Source organism: Halichoeres trimaculatus, unplaced genomic scaffold (genome assembly GCF_033239565.1).
Source record: "Halichoeres trimaculatus isolate MK-OKI-2021-1 unplaced genomic scaffold, fHalTri1.1 fHalTri1_scaffold_8, whole genome shotgun sequence".
Classification (NCBI taxonomy): Eukaryota; Metazoa; Chordata; class Actinopteri; order Labriformes; family Labridae; genus Halichoeres; species Halichoeres trimaculatus.
The window spans coordinates 26,474,191-26,492,219 of NW_027437186.1; the positions used below are offsets into that span (position 1 = coordinate 26,474,191).

Consider the following 18,029-nt stretch of genomic DNA (forward strand, 5'->3'; position numbering starts at 1 on the left):
AAAGCTAAGTAAAAGTTGGTAAGACTCTAAGCTGGACGCAGACACCACATAAAGCTCAGAGAGCATGTTTGCGAAGCAGATTGTTTGTTTGGATTGTAGACTTTGGATCTGCAGAGACCAGGTCCACATGAGGATACAGTTGTGTGCTTGTTTGCTCTTCCCACATTATTAACATTTGTTCAGTACAATACACTGAAACACCATTCCGACATCTCTATTAGTAGCTTTAGAGACTTCCACAAAACAATAAAACCTTTTCCAAACACCTAGTAGAGACTGTAGGATCTGTAAACTAAATATACATGAAAAACATCGATGGTCCCTCTGCTCAGAGTGATGAACAGAGACGTACATTCATTTAAAACACACAGGAGGCATAAGAGACAATAACAAGACCCTTAAGAGGAAATACAGACATGTGTCTCTACATCATCTAATTTTTTGGTTAAAAAAAAAAGATAAATCCAGCTGTTTTAAGGTCATAACTCTCTGATGAGGCTCGTCTTTCGCTCTGACTGTTTTTATAGCGTTTTGTGTTTGACTCAGAAATCTGGATCAAGTGCAGGATTCTTTCCTCAAAATTCTAGAACTCCATGCTGACACCTGATTGGTCAATACCACTCAGAAAATTTTTGATCTCATATTTATTATTTCATTTCACAACTTTTACTTTAATTCTCTTTATTTTGACTCACTTTCACACTATATTTCAGTTCTCATCTTATCATTGACTTTATTTCCTACTTTTTACTTTATCTTGTTGACGTACTGTCTTTCTTTGTCTCTTAGATTTTACTTTTTAATTTCTGATTTGTACTTTTATGTCATAATTTTGACTTTTCATCTCTTACTTTTAACTTTAACTTTTAACTTTATATACTTGTTTTTACTTTATATCTTTAACTTTGACTTACTTTTTCCATTATTTTAACATTTTATCTCATAACTGATTTTCAGTACTCCAATTGTGTTTTGATCTGCAAAACTTTTACTATCCATCTCATAGTTTTGATTATTAGTTCTGAAGGCCTTGGACTTTTTTTTTTTCTCATGACATTAAATTTCAGTCTTTTAACTACCACTTTTTTATCATTTTCTTTTTTTATAACTCTTAATTTTGAATCCTATCCCTCCATTCTGACATTTTATTTAAAATTTGGGCTTTTTTTTGTCTTGTCCATTTATCTCATGATTTTGATTTTTTTTTTTTTCAATTTCACTCTTAATTAAAACATTTGACTTTGAACTTGAAATTTTTCTCCCCTTTATTTTGACTCACTATCTCTTATTTTAACATTTTATCTCACAATTTTGAATTTTTTACACCAGTATTTCTTGACATTTTTTCTTTCTATTATTTTATATCAAGGCTGCACCTCTGTCTTTATTTTTTGTTAAAAATGGCAGTAGTGGGCTTCTATATGTCAGTTTCTCACTTCTAATAGATGACTCATGCCTTGTTAGGGAGCCGTGCCTCTGTGGTTCTCTGAGATACTCTTCTGTGGGGACTCTGGTCCGAGGTCACTGGTGGGGGAAGCAGCGTTACAGATGACAATGGGGTTGGCATTGGTGCCGTTGTGGTCGTGTCCCGGACAGAGGGCCAGATGGAGGCGATCTGTGAAGGTCCCGGTACAGAAGGAGAAGAGCTGCATCATGTTTTCTGCCTCCACAAACGTCACCAGCCCAGCAGGGAAGCTGCACAGAACGCCCACCCTGCAGAGCCTGTGGGTGAAGGGCAGCTGGTGGGGCACTCCCCCGTGCCAGGCCGTGTACTCCCCATCAAAGAACTCCACACACCAGGACTCGCTGCCCCGCCCCAGCCAGCAGTCCTCTGTGGGGCCTTTACGGGGGATGCTGGGGTACGTGACGCCCAGCTCCCAGTATGTCTTCCCACTCACATCTATCTCCCAGTAATGACGCCCATAGCTGAAGCCCTGCACACTGAGGACATTGAGGGTCGTGTCGAAGCGAGCGGGGAGGTCAGGGAGGTGCTGCCAGGTGTTTGTGTAGGTGGCGCTGTCGCCTCGAGGGGAGATGATGAGCTTTGGGTGTGCTGTCTCTGGATCCAGACTCACCTCGCTGGAATCTGGGGACCCACAGTGAGCCAATCAGAAACCTTTGAAGACAACATTTAGGTAATAAAACAATGTGAGCACTCACAGCTCCTGATGAGACTCTTCATGATGGGCGCTTGTGAGCGGATGAGCAGCATCAGGTTGTTGGTCAGGCTCAGGATCTGTTCAGCTTTAGCTTCATCCAGACTCACACTGCTGGGGTCAGACCGGTTCAACAGATCCAAAACTCTACAGGAAAGAGCAAGAAAGAAAGAGGAAGGAGGCCTCAGTTGCTGCTCCAATGCATTATCTCATAATCTACAACAGAAGGATTCACACCTGTCTGCTGCATCCACCTCCTGCTGTTCAGGGTATGAAAAGAATGACTGGAAAACAACAAAAACACCAGGATTAAACAGTGAACCAGTCTTTGTAAACAGGAATTAAGTTTTTGTATGGTTTAACAAACTCATTGAGTCACAAAACTCACTACATAGGATCACAGAGAACAAATCAGAAATGTATCATGGTTTAATAGTGGGTGTAGTTTAACTGCAGGCTAAGCTACATTCCAATTTTTGTCTAAAACTTAAGAATTTATGCACTTTACTCCATAAATTTCCCCAAATTTTGACCTGCTTGTGTACTAGCCCTAAAATTCCCCAAAGAAGCTGAAGTGAAAAAGGAAACACAGCCTATGCACAAGTGTTAAAAACTGCAGTTCCTGGAGTGTCCACTAGAGGCTGTCTACAGAACCAGCAGAAACCATATTCACAGCCATTTAATAGGCTGATCTCAACAGCGAAAACAAACATGTTTATGGCCTGGTTCAAGATCATCTGAGTTTGGTCACCAGGGTATCAGGCTCAGTGTCAGTCTGGTCCAGGGCCACAGAGAGTCTAGCAAGGTCCTGCTCGATCTCCTGGATCAGGGAACAGTTCTTTTCCATCAGCCCATCCAGAGCAGAGACCGCAGCCCGCTCTTCCATCTCCAGGTGGGACAAGGTGAGCCTCAGGTCCTGGTCCAGGACTGCCTGGATCTCCTGATACTTCTGTATGATGCTCTCTCTGATCTGGGAGGACTTTTTCTGAGCCAGGTAGGAGATTGACTGATTGAAATTTTTGTTTTCTAACATAGAAAGTCAGAATAAAACCATGTTTTTTTTCACTGTGTGGTGAACTCACAGTGATCTCTGATTGCCGTGCAGCCAGTTTCCTCAGCCTGTGTTTCACGGCCTCTCTCTGCTTCTTCAGAGACTCGTGGTGCTTCTCTAATGACTCCTGAAGGAAAGGTTTCACAGATTCAGCCCTGCTCGGACCAACACACACACACACACGCACACACACACAGACACACACACGCACACGCACACAGACACACACACACACACACACACACACACACACACACACACACACACACACACACACACTGCACAGAGGAGCAGAGCTGCAGATGCATTTATGTGATGATGAATCTGATGCCTATCTGACGTCACCTGTATAAAATGAGTCTGCCATGTGTTGCTGTTCCCTTAATCAACTGGCTCCACTGATACCATGCTTAATGCCTTGCGTTCTTTAGCAAAGAAAAACTGATCAAACATTTGCTGTTTGATTTAAAATCGTACCTCTGTGTATGACTGGACTGTGAAAATGATGGAGGAAATATGATTTTAAAACCACTAAGCTTGGTGATGGGCCACTGTCTGATTTTCAAGCTGTCCCATCAACTGAACAGTGTCCTCTTGGCTTTAGTACAACCCTTGTTTAATATTTGAGATCATATCTTTCTCTTAAATGCCCCTTAAAGTAAATTCTGAATAAAGAATGTTTTACTCTTTATAGGAATAAAGTATTTTAAAGATATCAATAGTTTTGCTTCTGGAAATGAACATGTTCACATCCTGGTACAAAAATGAAAATCTGCTCTTCAAGGTTATTTTCTTCAAAATTAATAAACAAAAAGTTTGTATGCAATTTTATTGGGATTTTTTTTATTGGGTATTTCTGTGGACTTGCTTTGTTGAATTCCTGTTTTACCTTGTAGGTCTTACCTTGTGTTTTATGTCTTGCTTCACCTCCTGTCTGTATTAGCAATAAGTTGTGAAACTCTGCACAGTCACCATTCTGTGACCTTGTGTTTTTGTTGTTTTATTTGCTTGAGCCTATTTTTTGCTTTTATTTGATTTTTGACTGTTGTGCTTTCTATGCTTTTAAAATAATATCTCATTGCCTTATGACTGATCTTTTCCTAGTTTTATTTGTGATTTATGTTCTAGTGTAAAATCATTATTTCTTAATGTTAATATTCTGTTAATCTGTTTTATTTCGAAGTTATACCTTTACTTTTGTTTCCTGCAGGTTTCCCTGTGCTATTTTTTAAAACTCAATGTTTCTGTGTTCTTCCTGTATGATTTTCTCTGCTCTTATTTTTGAGTATTTTTGGTCTCATGTTTTGTTTTCTCTCAATGTGTTAAAATAGTGAAATGTTTTTTATGAACTTAAGAGATGTTTATATAAATGAACAGTTTCTTGTCAGGTGGTAGTATCTCTGCATTTCTTTATTTAAAATAACTTCTTCAGATTGTCCTAGTTGAATAACTGAAAAAAAGCAAATTTATTGGAAAACACTGTGATGGATTTAAAAAAATAAAATTTAGATCAGTGCATGTATGGTCTGAGATTTGAACCACCAACCATACTCTATAATCCTTAAAGAGGCTGTGAGGGCTTTCTGGAAAAGCTATTGTTAGCGCTAGCAACACTAGCACTACTCGAGCAAGATTGCCCCCACCCTTAGTTGAATTTTCAAAGCATATATATTTACTTTCAGAATTTAATTTCAGATCATGCCTCCAAATTCTGTTTCTATAGGCACAAATGTCAGCCCATATGCATGGCATGTTCTACTAGTTCTCAGATTTCTCATCTAGTTTCTGATTCATGAGAATAATACAGGAAGAATCCTGTGTGTGTGTGTGTGTGTGTGTGTGTGTGGTGTGTGTGTGTGTGTGTGTGTGTGTGTGTGTGTGTGTGTGTGTGTGTGTGTGTGTGTTTGAGATGTAAAGAAAAAGAGAAAGAGTCGTTCGTCCCTTTGGTACAGCCGAGGATCCGATGGTTCATGGTGATTTAAAGCTTTATTGGCTTAGATTTCAATACAACAAATGGCAGTGTGGGTTCATTTATAAAACAGTACTTTCAAATACGTCTGCAGTGTTGGATCTATCGCTCGGTTTCTTTACGGCGGGTAAAATATATTCAGATTTGTAATTCCGATACATAAAGGGAGAGAGTGGCCGTGTTAATGGGAGCCTGAGAAGAGAGACGCTTTCTGTAAGTCGGGGTTGGATGGATGTTTGGCGTGTACAGGAGGCTGAGGATGTATGGGTGCCTGGAGGACTCATTCCCATGTAGATCCATGAGGGGTCAGCTTACTGCTCTGTTTTTTAATGTTTGGATTCAAAGACTCACTGAGCCGATTCTGCAAACTTTGGACTAAAACAGCTTCAGCCCAAGCAAAGGAAAGCCGACATGTTCAAGCTACGAGCATGGACATTTCATAATGAGGTTTCTAACATACTTACAAAGTTCCACAGGAATCATCAGCAACAAAGAGGAGGAAGAAACAAGCAGGAAAGGAAGCAGTTCCACCCAGAGAAAGAAAGCAAAAATAAGAAGAAAACAAGCAAACCAAGAACATGAGCCTACGCCTCAGTCACTCATTCTTTGTCATTTTTGAACATGGAAGAGATTCCTGCTCGACTGTAAAAATCATTCAGCTTACAGTCACAGGAAGCAAAAAGAGTCCAACTTCCTTCTTTAGTCCAGGATGGAAAGAAAAGTCCAGAAGAAAAGGAAATCAACCAAAACTCCTACATCTAGAGTACAGTTGTGGTGTGCTATCTGATGAATGTACAGTATGTGCATGCTGCTCTCAGCGCTAGAAGAGCTTCGCCTTCTTTTTCATGTCGTTGCGTTTCCACAGGGGAAGCCTGTCAAACTCCTGGATCTCCATTCCAAAGATGTCAAAGAACGTTTCGGGGGCTAAGTGGCGCTAGAATCGAGAACAAAGGTGGAGAAAACAAAGGAGGGGAGGGGAGGTGGTTAGCACCGCAGCTTTGAGAGGGGTCACAGCAAAAATGACAAGAAGCAATGGATAGTGCACATTCCTGCTCCACGTTAACAGTTTGTGTAAGACTTGATTTACACAAAGCAGAGAAATCAGAAGGTGGATACCTCCAGTCGGGTTCTGTCCACATCCCTGGGCAGTTTAGCTCTCCCTCTACTGGTTATCATGAGCATTTCATAGGGATACACCTTCAGAAGGAGACACGCGTCAGTGCACAGCTCACACCTACACCACCTTGAAAAACCATCTTCAACAAACAAAGAGTTAAACCTGAACATCTGTATGCTCTGCGTGTGACAGAGAAGACAGTGGGTGGAGAACAGGATTGTGACAGGAGAGCTGTTTTCGGGGAATGCAGGGTGCACAGTGTAAAGACGTGCAGAGATCAGGTAAGGGCAAAAACATGACACAGGATCATGTCACAGGGTTTATTTAATGCACAATAAGAATTTTGATGTGCTGCTATGGCTAAAACCATCTTTAGAGATCAAACTGGATAATTTTACTGAAATGCTCAATAATAAGCAACTAGAAGTGGTCTGAGGCCTCTGACCAACTCATATCCACACAGTAATGTTCAGTCTGTGACATACTGGGCTCTTTACAGAGATATGAGTTGTGTGGATGACAGTCTGGGCGTTGGATTCTCCACTGTATGCTGCATACAGTATCCAGCCTCTTCAGGTCAAAGCTGTGTGCAGATGAGCATGGAGAAGCCAGCATGCTAAGCGCTGCAGTGACTCGGCAGCTCCTGAAGCAGCATGCTAACTCAGGGAGACGGCTAACGTGAGTCTTTAAGGGGGAAAAGCTTATTTAAGATTCATTAATTCCTTCCACTGACGTCCCCACGCTGACAGGGAGAAAGTCAGTCCCTCCAGGAAGCTGTGTTGGTGCATTCAGGTAAATCACACAAATACAAATATGAACAAACAAACCATTGCATTTTAAACAATGTGTGTAACTTTTGCACAATTTTCAACCCAATAAGTTTATAAACTGTGATATTCTGAAAAGGTTTACTGTGTCTTTATATTGAAGATAAATGCTGCGTTTTACAGAATTATCTATGAAGTTTTACGAAACTAAGTCTCTGCGTGTGCAGATTCTGTAGCTTTTGCAACCACTCAACTTCTGAGAACAAGACAAACAGGTACCATTTATTTCTCAAAGCTTACGCAAAGGGTTAAATACACTCTAAACTGCGCCTCTACATAATGTTTGTGCATGTTCAAATTTAGTCTTTTGCATCAATGTAAGGCAAATCCATCAATTAAATTTTATACAAATTAAGCTCCAGTTATGGATATATTTCAAGCTAAATGTGTGCTGGTTTTCAAACCTCTAGATATTTATATGTAGTAGAAATCCCTGAACCTGTCTGTAAACTAATCAAAACACAAGTGAAATTTTCACTTCAAGGATTTCCCAACTGGTTCATAACACATGGAGAGGCAGGGCCTCAAACACCAAGGTTTTGCTCCAGAGTCAAAGGGTTTTGTGTAGCAGGGAGCCTTAAAGAGACAGAAGCTAAAACAAAGTGTTTCAAGAAAAAAAAGCTGAAATAAGGTTTCTAAAACAGCAGGGAGAGAAAGATAAGGATTTATTTTTTTAGCTGTTAATCATGTAAAGATACTAGAGGGGTACCAGAGGGACAAAATAAAGACTGATAAATACACAGTACCCTCTCTATATAGTGAAAAGGGCTGGACTAATGCGCATTTAGAAGTACAAATAAATACAATTTAAAAATGTGTTGTTTAAACCGTGATTAAAACAATACAGTCTAAGCTAATTTGAAAGGTAGGGGTATTTAGATGTTGCAACGTCATCAAAGGCCTGAGAGCTCTCTGCCTTTGATGTAGAACATTCTAGAACCTCACTGATAGAGCTGTAACATTAAGACTGTGTAGAGCTTTAAGAAACAAGAAACAGAGAGCAAGACCAGAGTTTGAAGGCTAAAATAAGGGTTAAATATAACACCAGGAAGAGACAAATAAGCGTATTTTAGAGCTATGTAAAGATACTACAAAGGGTCAGAAAAATCTTTTCACTGCCTGATAAGAGCGTTTGCACTGATGTCACAATTTGGGTAGTTACCCGGGTGTGAGGCCATATTGGAGGTACACAAATATAAACACTGAATGGACAGAGATATAAATGTGTGGTACATTATGATTTTAAGATGTCTTACCCTCTAACAAATGGGGAAAACACACAGAGCACACTAAAACTTATCGTGAAGGACTGGGCCAACAAGAAAAAAAAAAGATATTTTGAATAATTTTGCCTAACAAGCAGGAGAGACCCCTACGAGAAGTTAACATCTTTAACATCATCTACCCAAAGGTTTAAAAACAGATGTTATTTCTTTATTTTTCATGGGGGAGGGGGTCCACAGAATGTTCATTTGGGAGAGGCTTACTTTCCAGCCCATTCAAAAAAGCCACTGAAAGACAAAGAGTTTTACATATGTACTATTTATTGTCGTGAATTACCTCTTATTCAAAGTTATATTCAACCAAAATATGTTTACTTTTACTAAAGTCTGATTTTAAGATGCTATGGACAGAGAACATGACCTAGAAGAAAGTCAAGGTGACTCTTAGGCCATGTCCACACGTAGCCAGGTATTTGGGAAACCGCATATATTTTTATACTTTTACACCTGTCGTCCACACGAAACCACAGCTTTATGTCACCAAAAACGATGTTTCCTGAAAGCTCTGGCCAAAGTGAAGATTTTGGAAAACTGGCCTCATGGTTTCTTGTGGACGCTGGTAAACAGAGTTTTCGGTTCTCAAATGTCACAGCTGAATGACGGGGGCTCATTCTGATTAGCTGGCATGGGTTTTAAGTCAGGAAAACACTGCCCATTATGGGTTTGGCGTGCTTGGAGCCGCACTCACCGGCGGATTTACCTGGTGCGACAAAAGTATGTGAACCTGGCCTTAGTGACTACAGTTACTCTGTTGACGGGCTGGGTAGCATTTTCCAACAACCGGAGGGGGTGTTACAAACGGGAGTCAATATTTAAAAAGAAAAAAAAAAAATTCTCTCTGACGTGGATACCTTGTGTGAGTAGATTAGCATCATTTCATCACAGACTCTTCTATGCACGTTGAAATGAGTGCATCTCCATTGTTTTATTGACTTCATTTTCATTCTGTTTTTAATTGTTTTGTCATCCAGAAGTGGAATTTGAATTTGATTACGGCACCAAAGAAGCTTTAGATCACAGCTTGCATTGCAAAATCAGGACCAATCTGGGAACGAGCAGAATCCTGGAGGGACTGAAACTCAACTTTTGGGCCGGGCTCTTTTTCTTTTTCTCTTTCTCTCCACTAAATCAGGGATCAAACTACCTGATAGGTTGATTTATGTTGCCTTGTATGGAGGCTATGGGAGCTTTAATCTGTGAAGAATGTGTTATTTTTCAACAGTATTTTTGAATGTTATCATCAGTACAAAAAGAAGAAGATACTTGCTTTTGGTTCCAACATATTAGGCATAGATACTCCCCTGTCCATCCTTGCAAGTGCTGCACGGCCATCCTTAATGTGCTAAAGAATAGAACATACACAAATGTAATATAGTGGAAGGGGTCTGCAGGTTCATGGTGATGAGTATGTCCACTAATGACAGCGGCTCACTATCGACTGGATGGAGCACATAGCTCTGTTAGTATCTACAATGTTCTCTGGATGTTTCTGTGAATGTATCTCAATGTGACATTTAGCTGGAGTCATAACACTGGAGAACATCACATACACACACATACACACACACACACACACACACACACACACACAAAAAAAAAAAAAAAACAAGACAAGGCAATGGCTGTACACTGCATTAACAGAACACTGGCTCAGCTATGGGGCGGTGCATGGAGTCGATGCACTGGATGCCCTGCAGTGACTTTAACCCAAGCATGTAGCAGGAGTGGGCAGAGAGCATTCAGGTCAACATATCTCTTGCAACTCATGAGCAAGCACATCTAAGATGCAAGGTGAGGGAGCATGCCATGTAGGAAGCAGATGAGAGACATACCTGAAACTCTGCAGGACAACATGGGACAGAGAATGAGACTCACAGTTAATGGTTGGCTGTTACATCCCTGCCATCCCTTATCATTAAGCAAACATTTAAAAAGCTCGTCCCTCTGTGTACACAGTAGGGCGCTTTTTATTTTGATTCTGAGTACATCTGATCAAATCTGAACAATATTTATCCTGAGACCGCACTCACCTCGGCCTCCTCCACACATGTCGCCATAACTGTTGTACTGAGTGAAGTCTGTCGACTGGGGCTGCAGAGACACCAAACACATTATCAACAACAACCAAAGCAGACTTTGTCAGAGCATCCTCAGCAGGCTAAGCTTCTAAGTGGTTGGACTGATCTGTTAACAGAGGTCATCAGAAGTCATGGTAGGATGAGAGAGTTTGTACCCGATGCAACCCGTTCCTCCCATAACCGGGCAGAGAGTTAGTTTTGGTTGGAGAAGTTGGATCTGGAACAGAAAGATCGTTCAAATTATGACGTTTTAAAAGGCCTTGACAAATAAATAATAAAATTTAAGTAGCTGCTGATATATATATATATTTTTTTTTTTTGTAAAAGGAAAATTCAATTTTTTTATCATTAAACCAATCATCATGTAATTTTCTTCTTTTGGTTTCCTCAAATAGTTTTTATCACCTGGTTCAAGTTTCTACACAGGGCAGTTTAGGGCTACAAAAAAAAAGAATTGAGGCCTGGTCAATAAAAGATATTATTTAAGCTCATACTCTTTAATATATTCAAAACTCCAAAGTTAGATTTCAAATTCATATATCATATTCTGATTTTTTGGTCTGAGCTCATGGGGAAAAAAACAAAAAACAAAACAGAAAGCTCTAAAAAGAGTTTGTATTCCAAGATAAGTCAGAATTCTACTGAACAAAAAATGGAATACTGGAAATAAAAACCAAGAATGTTTCAAAAATAGTAAGGACTTTACTTAGTGAGACCAAAAGACAGAAAATTTTAGGAAAAGTAAAGAAAAAAGTAAATTTGTGAAAAAAATTGAAGTTCTAGAAAAACATTCAAACTTTCAGTTCTGAAAAGGAGTCTGACTTTTAAATTCCAAGTGAAAATGATTCCCCCTTGTGTTAGTCTGAGAATCTGGATCACTGTAAATTACACAGTTTTATGAGCACAGAGAATCTAAAGTCAGGGTAAAGAGATGATGAATCTTATTGCTGACTGCTGATTCATTCTTAGCTGTATTTTCTCTTTTAGTCCGCTGCTGCTGAATTTTCTGCTGATGTTTCATCGTGAAACCACTTCTGTACCTCAAAGGAACACCTGCTATGACGGGGTTAAATATGAAATATAAAGTCTTTCACAGTACAGACTGTGTTACAGCACACTGCTGACAGCTCAGCGTCTTATGAGCTGATGAGGCGGATTTGTTCTGTACCTGCGTCACAGTTGGTCTGTTTGGGGTCATATCTCTGAGCAGAGAGGCTTCGTGCATGACGCTCTCTGATCTGCTCTTTCTCCATCTCTTCCTTCAGGATCAGCTTCCCCAGACCAGACTGAATCTGTACACAGAATAGGAGAAGATCATGTGTCTGCAAAGGGTCAAAATGTGTAAAAATGACACCAGCATGTGAGTGAACAAATGGTTAAATGTAAATGTGTGGTTCTGCTTGGTCTGTCCATGTGGTTTCCTGTTTTATGTCATGTTCCAGTTTTATTTTGAAATCCTGATGCTTTGAAATGTATCCATGTTTTTTTTGCTGTACACCTGAGTCTGCTTTGCAATTAGCCTTGATTCAAAGATGAACTCTCAGCTTTTGCCTCGAAGTTCCAGAACTACCGCTTAAGTATCCTAAATCCCTAAACTTTCTCCTGTTCTGGTCTCACAGAATTCCAAATCCTTCCTCAGGGTTCCGGAATTCTCTTCTGCTTCGGTGTACCAAAATTCCGGAACCCTTTTCTCCTTTAGTGTTAAAGGAAACTTGAGACCTTTTTTTTTTTTTTTCAGGCTTTTAATAGAGTTTCTTAGGGCTTTTTTAAACATTTGTATTGACTTCACAGTAGTTTTATGTTTTGGAATTTTACATTTTTATGTTGTTTTTTCTGATTTTAATAAACTACTTTTATTTAATCCACTGTTTACTTTATTTTGATTATTCATTTTAATAATTTTATCACTTTTTTAAAATTATTCCTTGTTTTTTTACTCTAACTGTTGCTGTTGATATATACTTAATTTATCTTTGGTTGTAAAGCACTTTAAGCTGCAGGCTTTAATGTATGAATTGTCTAATTGGACATTTAAACATTCTTGTGATGGATGAAGATAGAAACCCAACCCTGTCTGCACCACTCGGCTTACACTCATGGTGTGTTTGTCTTAGTGTTGCTGAGTTTAACAGACCTTACTAAGATGTTCCTCTTGAAGCTGTTTTCTTTTCAAGGCCTCTTCCTCCTCGTCTTCTCTGGATCGCCTCCTCCCCTCTGAACCTACAGTGCCACACATGAATCCACCAGTTTATAATAAAAGTTAAAACACACACATCTCTCACATGCATCATGTGATCTTAACTCCAGAATTATCCACAGCACAGTAATGAGACAGACAGAAAGATGGCTGCTTCAGAGAGGAGTGCACACAGACAATGAGATGAGGGTGGACAGAGACAGACACAAATGTGAGACAGAGTTGACGAGACGGACAAACAGAGAGATTTATTGGAGTCATATCCGTCTGCAGTAACATGACAGATGTCTCAATGTCAAATTTTAACTGAATGTTCAAACACAAAACAGCACAATGTGGAAGGGACAGACAGACGTCAGTTTGAAGTCAGTCTCAGGGATCTCTCTCCAGGTCATTTGTGGCTCTGCTGCGTCTCACTAAAGCTCCTACATGTGCAGGAGTTTAACAGAAAGAGTAAAGCTGATGCTGCCTCAAGCAGAAAATGATATGGCAGAAACAGAAACCCCGCAAAGCTTCTGCTGTGCAAGCAAAGCAAAGGCAGATACCGTCGGCCTGGATCACAGCGAGAGCACAGAGAGAAGCGGGGATGCAGTGAAGCTTCTGGGCGACTTCAGGAGTGGAAGAGGATGCGTGTTTGACTCAGAAACAATGCTGAGCTGAGGTGAGCATGCCCGTCAGGAGCTGAGTGTACCTAACACAGCCAGAGAGCAGGGCCAACGGTCGCCCTCACTCCTCGAGCTGTCATCCGGAGAAGGAGCGTGGGCAGCGGGGAAGGTGGCAGATCTGATGATGTCATCACCAGACTTGCTTTGGCGCACTATGGCAGCTGTATCTAGGTTGGGAACTGATCTATCAGTGTCTGGGTCAGGGAAACCTCTCTGCAGGTGTCAAATAAATGCCAGCCCCAAACAAAACAAGTCACTTTAAGAACCAGTGAAGAGTCAGACGTGATTTAAAGAGGCTTAAAGGAACATTTCAGAGACATCTCAGAGACAGATGAGATGTAGCAAATGAAATGATCCTACAGGACTGAGAAACTTTTGATCTACTTGGTCTTTATTCTGTCCCTCTGGAGCCCCCGTAGTAGAGTGACATGTTTTGCAACCCTTATTTCAGCCCTTGTCTGAAATGCTTTGTTTTAGCTACTGTCTCTTTAAGGCTCCTGCTCCACAAACCACCTCCCCCTGATTGGACAGCTCTCTGGAGGCCTGTCAGGGGGCAGAGCTATGGGCAGACCTTTGTGTTACTCAGTCTTGCTCTCAGAATCAGTCTGATGAGTCTTCACTGATGTGACTCGTTGAGAGGAACAGAGTTAGAGGTCAGACAGGAGAGACAGACTTCAAACACTGGGGGTGACTACATGTTGGATGGATACAGACTCTTCCAAAAACTAAACTCTGATCTAAAAAGCATTTAACATCAATCATTATTCTGAATCAGTCTCTTTGAACTTCTTAATAAATCAAATCAGAGTGTGCAATGAGAAGAAATGTTACCGTGCTGTTTGTAGATAGGTGGTTTTCTGTAGATGTTGCTCCCCTGATCTGAAAAATGTAAAGAAAACACAAAAATTACATTTTTAAAAACAAAGAGACAGTGAACAAATTTATGCCCTTATTTATGTTCTGTGGTGAGACAATGGGACAAAAAAGCTGAAACTGATCCATGATGGAGAGACAGGAAGTAAAATATGTACAGAGAGAGATGGAAAGACAGTTTGACAGGCCGAAAGAAACACTTAACTCAATAAACCAAGAAAAATAAAAAATATATATATGAGAAAGAAAAGAGATATGTAGAATAAGAAGACAGATGATACAAAGAAAAAGATTATAAAATCAACTGGCAAATATAGATGAAGAAAGCCAAAAAAGAAATAAAAGTGAAAGAAGCAAGAGAAAGATTTAAACAGAAAGAGAGAAAGAAATCAGGAAGAGCAGAAAAAAAAACAAATGGAGAGACTGAACAAAAGTTAGAAAACAGAATAGACCGACAGAAAAGAGGAAAAAAACAAGAAAGCAAAGAGAAACATAGAATAGAAAGATATGAAGAAAGAAAAAGGAAAAACAGAAAAAGGCAACAATAAAGGGTAACCAAAGAAAAAATGAAAAACATACACAGAGGAAGATAAAGAAAAAAAAAGAAAAGGGAAAAAAACAAAAGAAAGAAAACAAAGAAAGAAAGGCCAATGGAAAACGAGAACAGAACCAAACACAGACTGGTGGACGAGCAGTGACAGGGTGCGCTCCTCTCCTACCTGGGAGGTGGAAATGTTTAGGGGTCTGAGAGAGAGGCGGGGTGACCGGCCGGCTGTCAGGCCTGAGCGGGAGAGGGGAGCTCCGGCCACTGGGCGGGTCGGTGCCTCCAGTGAGAAGAACCAAGAACAGAACGTAAGCAGGGACAGTGACGGAGAGAGGACAGAACGCTGCCATACACGGAGACACACGGGACACAAGGGACAGACGGGACTCTGATTGGCTCTGAGGATGAAGCCCAAAGGCTGAGCAGTGAGTTATGAGTCATGAGACATGAAGAGTCTGTTAGTTTCTATGAATTCAGTTTGGTTAGTTCAGGGTTAAGATGTCCCAGCATGCAATACATACTTATGTTTGTCTCATCTACATGTAACATCCTGAGACTTTTAGAAACATCATCAAATAGTCAGGGACCTTCCACGACTATCTGTACTCCATGCAAAGCTGCAAAACAAAAGCCAGGTTTGCTTGGACTAAAAATGGCGAACTGCTGAAGAGGGTCAAGCACTAACACGCCATAAAGTCCTGCAGCTCTGTGCAGTTCACTCTTGTTTCGCAACTGAATACAAAGATGAGCTGTTAGCAACAACTCTGTGATACACAGAGCTAAAAAAGAGTCCATGAGGTCACCTCTGCATGCACAGAGCGGCATAGGCTGATCCCAGACTACCCCAGGTTGAGCCAGGATTATTTTAGACCTGACTGGGAGAGCTGCAATTTGTTGGTGAAGAATCCTTGGCTGCAAACGTTAACAACTGGTGATGATGGCAGGTTCAGTGAAATGAGGAGTAGCCAAAGATCCAGGGTGATGGAGGGTGGTGATAGCACAGGTGAGGATGACTCTAGGAGGGGCGGGGCTTCACGTCCAACTGGAAGGGGGCCCTTACCTTGGCTATGGGGGAGGAAGTGGTGTCTGAAAGGGGAGGTGGGGCGGGAGTCACTATTTCTGGAGCCCACACTGTTACTGCACAGGGAGGAGCAGAGCTTCTGCATGCCAGTCAGAGCCTCTGCAGGGCGGACCAGGGGGAGAAGGAGGAGGAGGAGGTGAAGGACAGGCGGGGGACAGAACCCCGGAGCAGGCAGAGAAGGAGGAGGATGGAGTGAGGAGGAGGAGGTAGAAGGTGAAGAGGTGAGGGACAAAAGAAAAAGAGGACATACAGGAAATAAAAGACACCCAAAGAGAGAGGTAAGGAGCATTCAAGATGAGCTGTCAGAAAAGTGTTCAGGCCAGTTCAAAACCAAAGATCTGCTCTTAGAAACACTTGAACCTGCAGTTTCTTGTAGTGTGCTGAAGACAGTTTCTGAGTTTTGTCTGTGAAATTGATGCTACCAGAAGTCTACATCTGCAGGTGTGTGTGTGTGTGTGTGTGTGTGTGTGTGTGTGTGTGTGTGTGTGTGTGTGTGTGTGTGTGTGTGTCTGTGTGTGTGTGTGTGTGTGTGTGTGTGTGTGTCTGTCTGTCTGTCTGTCTGTCTGTCTGAGCTACATACACAAAAGCTACTTTGAAATGTGCTCTACTTTCTAAAAAATGTGCAGACCGATTACAAAAGTTTGCATCTGTTCACTTGATGTAATCTGGGCGCGTCCTCCCTTCTCCCTGCAAAAAGTCTGCATGAAGTTAAGTGGTTGACATGTGATATTAAGCACTTCAAACTCAGATAACCTCCTTTTGTGAGGTTTATGCATAAACGGCAAATCTCTGAAACTCCTAGGGTCTGAAAGTCTAGAAAACGTCTGGAATCCATGCGTGAAATGGATGACACGGAGTGGAGATACATCTGATGACTTCCTGCAGAGTTTTTCAGAGCTGTACGAGCCTCACCTTAAGGACACATTTGGAAAATAAAGTTTAATTCCAAGTTTAAAGTGATTTTTATCCCTCTTATTAACATGAGTCAACACTGCTTTCCTACGGACTGATCATACATTTTCTTGAAATGTATGAAACCCAGTTTTCTTACTCAAAGTCCACCAGGCCTGTGTCCAGTGCATGTCCACTCTGCTCTTGATAATCCAGAGTTCTCTACAGCAGATCCACAAGACTCGACTGATTTTTTTTGGATAATTTCAGCGGCACATGGATCAATCCAGCAAGACAGGAAGTAAGATAACAAAACAATGATTGATTTTAAGAGTAAGAGTTAATGACGTCAGATCATATTTTAATGAACTTTAATGACAAATTGTTATAATGGAAGGAGGCAGGCCAGAAGTCAGCAGGTTTGCAGTTTTCAGAGGATAATAAAGACAGCATTTACCAAGAGAGGCTGAACATTGGGGAAAGAAAACTGTTGGTTTAGTGATTAACCAGTGCAGCCAGTGTTTTAATGGATGAGGGAGCACGCAGTAAAACCTCGATGGAACAGAGATGGACTGGACACAGGTCTGGTGGAAGACAGGTGGAAGATCTTTGGTCTGAACTGGCTTTTACATCTTTAAATCAAACTTTAACAGAAAGAAAAATCAGGGAACAGTTTTTTCATTAAAGGTGCAAAATTGACCTTAAAGTTGTTATTCTGTAAAATGAGGGATTTTCGTGTCAAAAATAAAGTTTAAAAGAAAATATCACATAACAACCCAGAGTCAATTTTCTTACAGTCTCCTTTAAAGTGAAGTGACGTGAGACCCCTGCAGGTGGGTCAGTGAACTCATAAACAGGTAAAGACTTCATCAGCCACCTTCTACAACAGAAGCAACCACTCCATCTGTATGAAACGCTCAGACACAGCATGGTGACTCACCTGGCCTGTGAAAATGCTGGGGTGACCGTGATAAGGTGGGGGTGTAACCGTGGCGGTTATAAACAGGTGATCCTATGGAGCCTTGACTGGTGGACCTCTGGAGGATGCGTTCCCTCCTGTCGTACGAGCCCTGACATAAACACACAACCACACACAGCTCAAGATCTGACAGAATTAATGGGTGAAAGATGTGGTCAGATGGTAAAACTGGTAAATGTCAATTAGTGTTACCAATGTTTCTCAAAAAGAATATGATATTGCGCAAAAAAGTTACTATGAATAAGATGTTAGCAGTATACTTTGCTGTAAAAATGAAATCTAAAATGATTTTAAACCAGCTGACCCAACAATAACCCA

General features: G+C 40.9%; 2 protein-coding genes across 8 annotated transcripts in view; both read right to left on the minus strand.

The window, feature by feature from the left end:
- Nucleotides 1-1,140: 1,140 nt before the first annotated feature.
- On the minus strand, nucleotides 1,141-3,205 carry LOC141795077 (putative E3 ubiquitin-protein ligase TRIML1). The gene is made up of 4 exons (XM_074675829.1): nucleotides 2,908-3,205; nucleotides 2,394-2,440; nucleotides 2,161-2,303; nucleotides 1,141-2,086 (listed from the first exon to the last, which is right to left on the minus strand). Exons 1-4 carry the CDS (start codon nucleotides 3,187-3,189, stop codon nucleotides 1,461-1,463), a joined length of 1,098 nt encoding a protein of 365 aa, XP_074531930.1. The 5' UTR covers nucleotides 3,190-3,205; the 3' UTR covers nucleotides 1,141-1,460.
- Nucleotides 3,206-5,084: 1,879 nt separating this feature from the next.
- ablim1a (actin binding LIM protein 1a) overlaps nucleotides 5,085-18,029 on the minus strand; it is a 61,805-nt gene continuing 48,860 nt past the window's right edge. For 2 of the 7 annotated variants that reach the window (XM_074675832.1, XM_074675831.1), the window contains exons 14-22: nucleotides 17,673-17,802; nucleotides 15,821-15,940; nucleotides 14,936-15,040; nucleotides 14,175-14,222; nucleotides 12,616-12,701; nucleotides 11,650-11,773; nucleotides 10,637-10,698; nucleotides 10,434-10,494; nucleotides 9,762-10,243 (exon numbers count right to left, since the gene is read on the minus strand). In XM_074675832.1, the coding sequence (XP_074531933.1) occupies nucleotides 10,167-10,243; nucleotides 10,434-10,494; nucleotides 10,637-10,698; nucleotides 11,650-11,773; nucleotides 12,616-12,701; nucleotides 14,175-14,222; nucleotides 14,936-15,040; nucleotides 15,821-15,940; nucleotides 17,673-17,802 (813 nt within the window). In that variant the 3' untranslated portion in view covers nucleotides 9,762-10,166. The other 5 variants (XM_074675836.1, XR_012598574.1, XR_012598575.1 and 2 more) reach the window with 5 other exon arrangements.

Bases quoted from the DNA above. Each gene is read 5' to 3' on its own strand.
- LOC141795077 (XM_074675829.1), bottom strand. From the start codon at position 3,189: ATGTTAGAAAACAAAAATTTCAATCAGTCAATCTCCTACCTGGCTCAG. The intron at 2,441-2,907 runs GTGACCAAACTC...GTTGTTTTCCAG, and splicing joins ACACTGAGCCTGATACCCTG to TCATTCTTTTCATACCCTGA. The intron at 2,304-2,393 runs GTGTGAATCCTT...TCTTTCCTGTAG, and splicing joins GAGGTGGATGCAGCAGACAG to AGTTTTGGATCTGTTGAACC.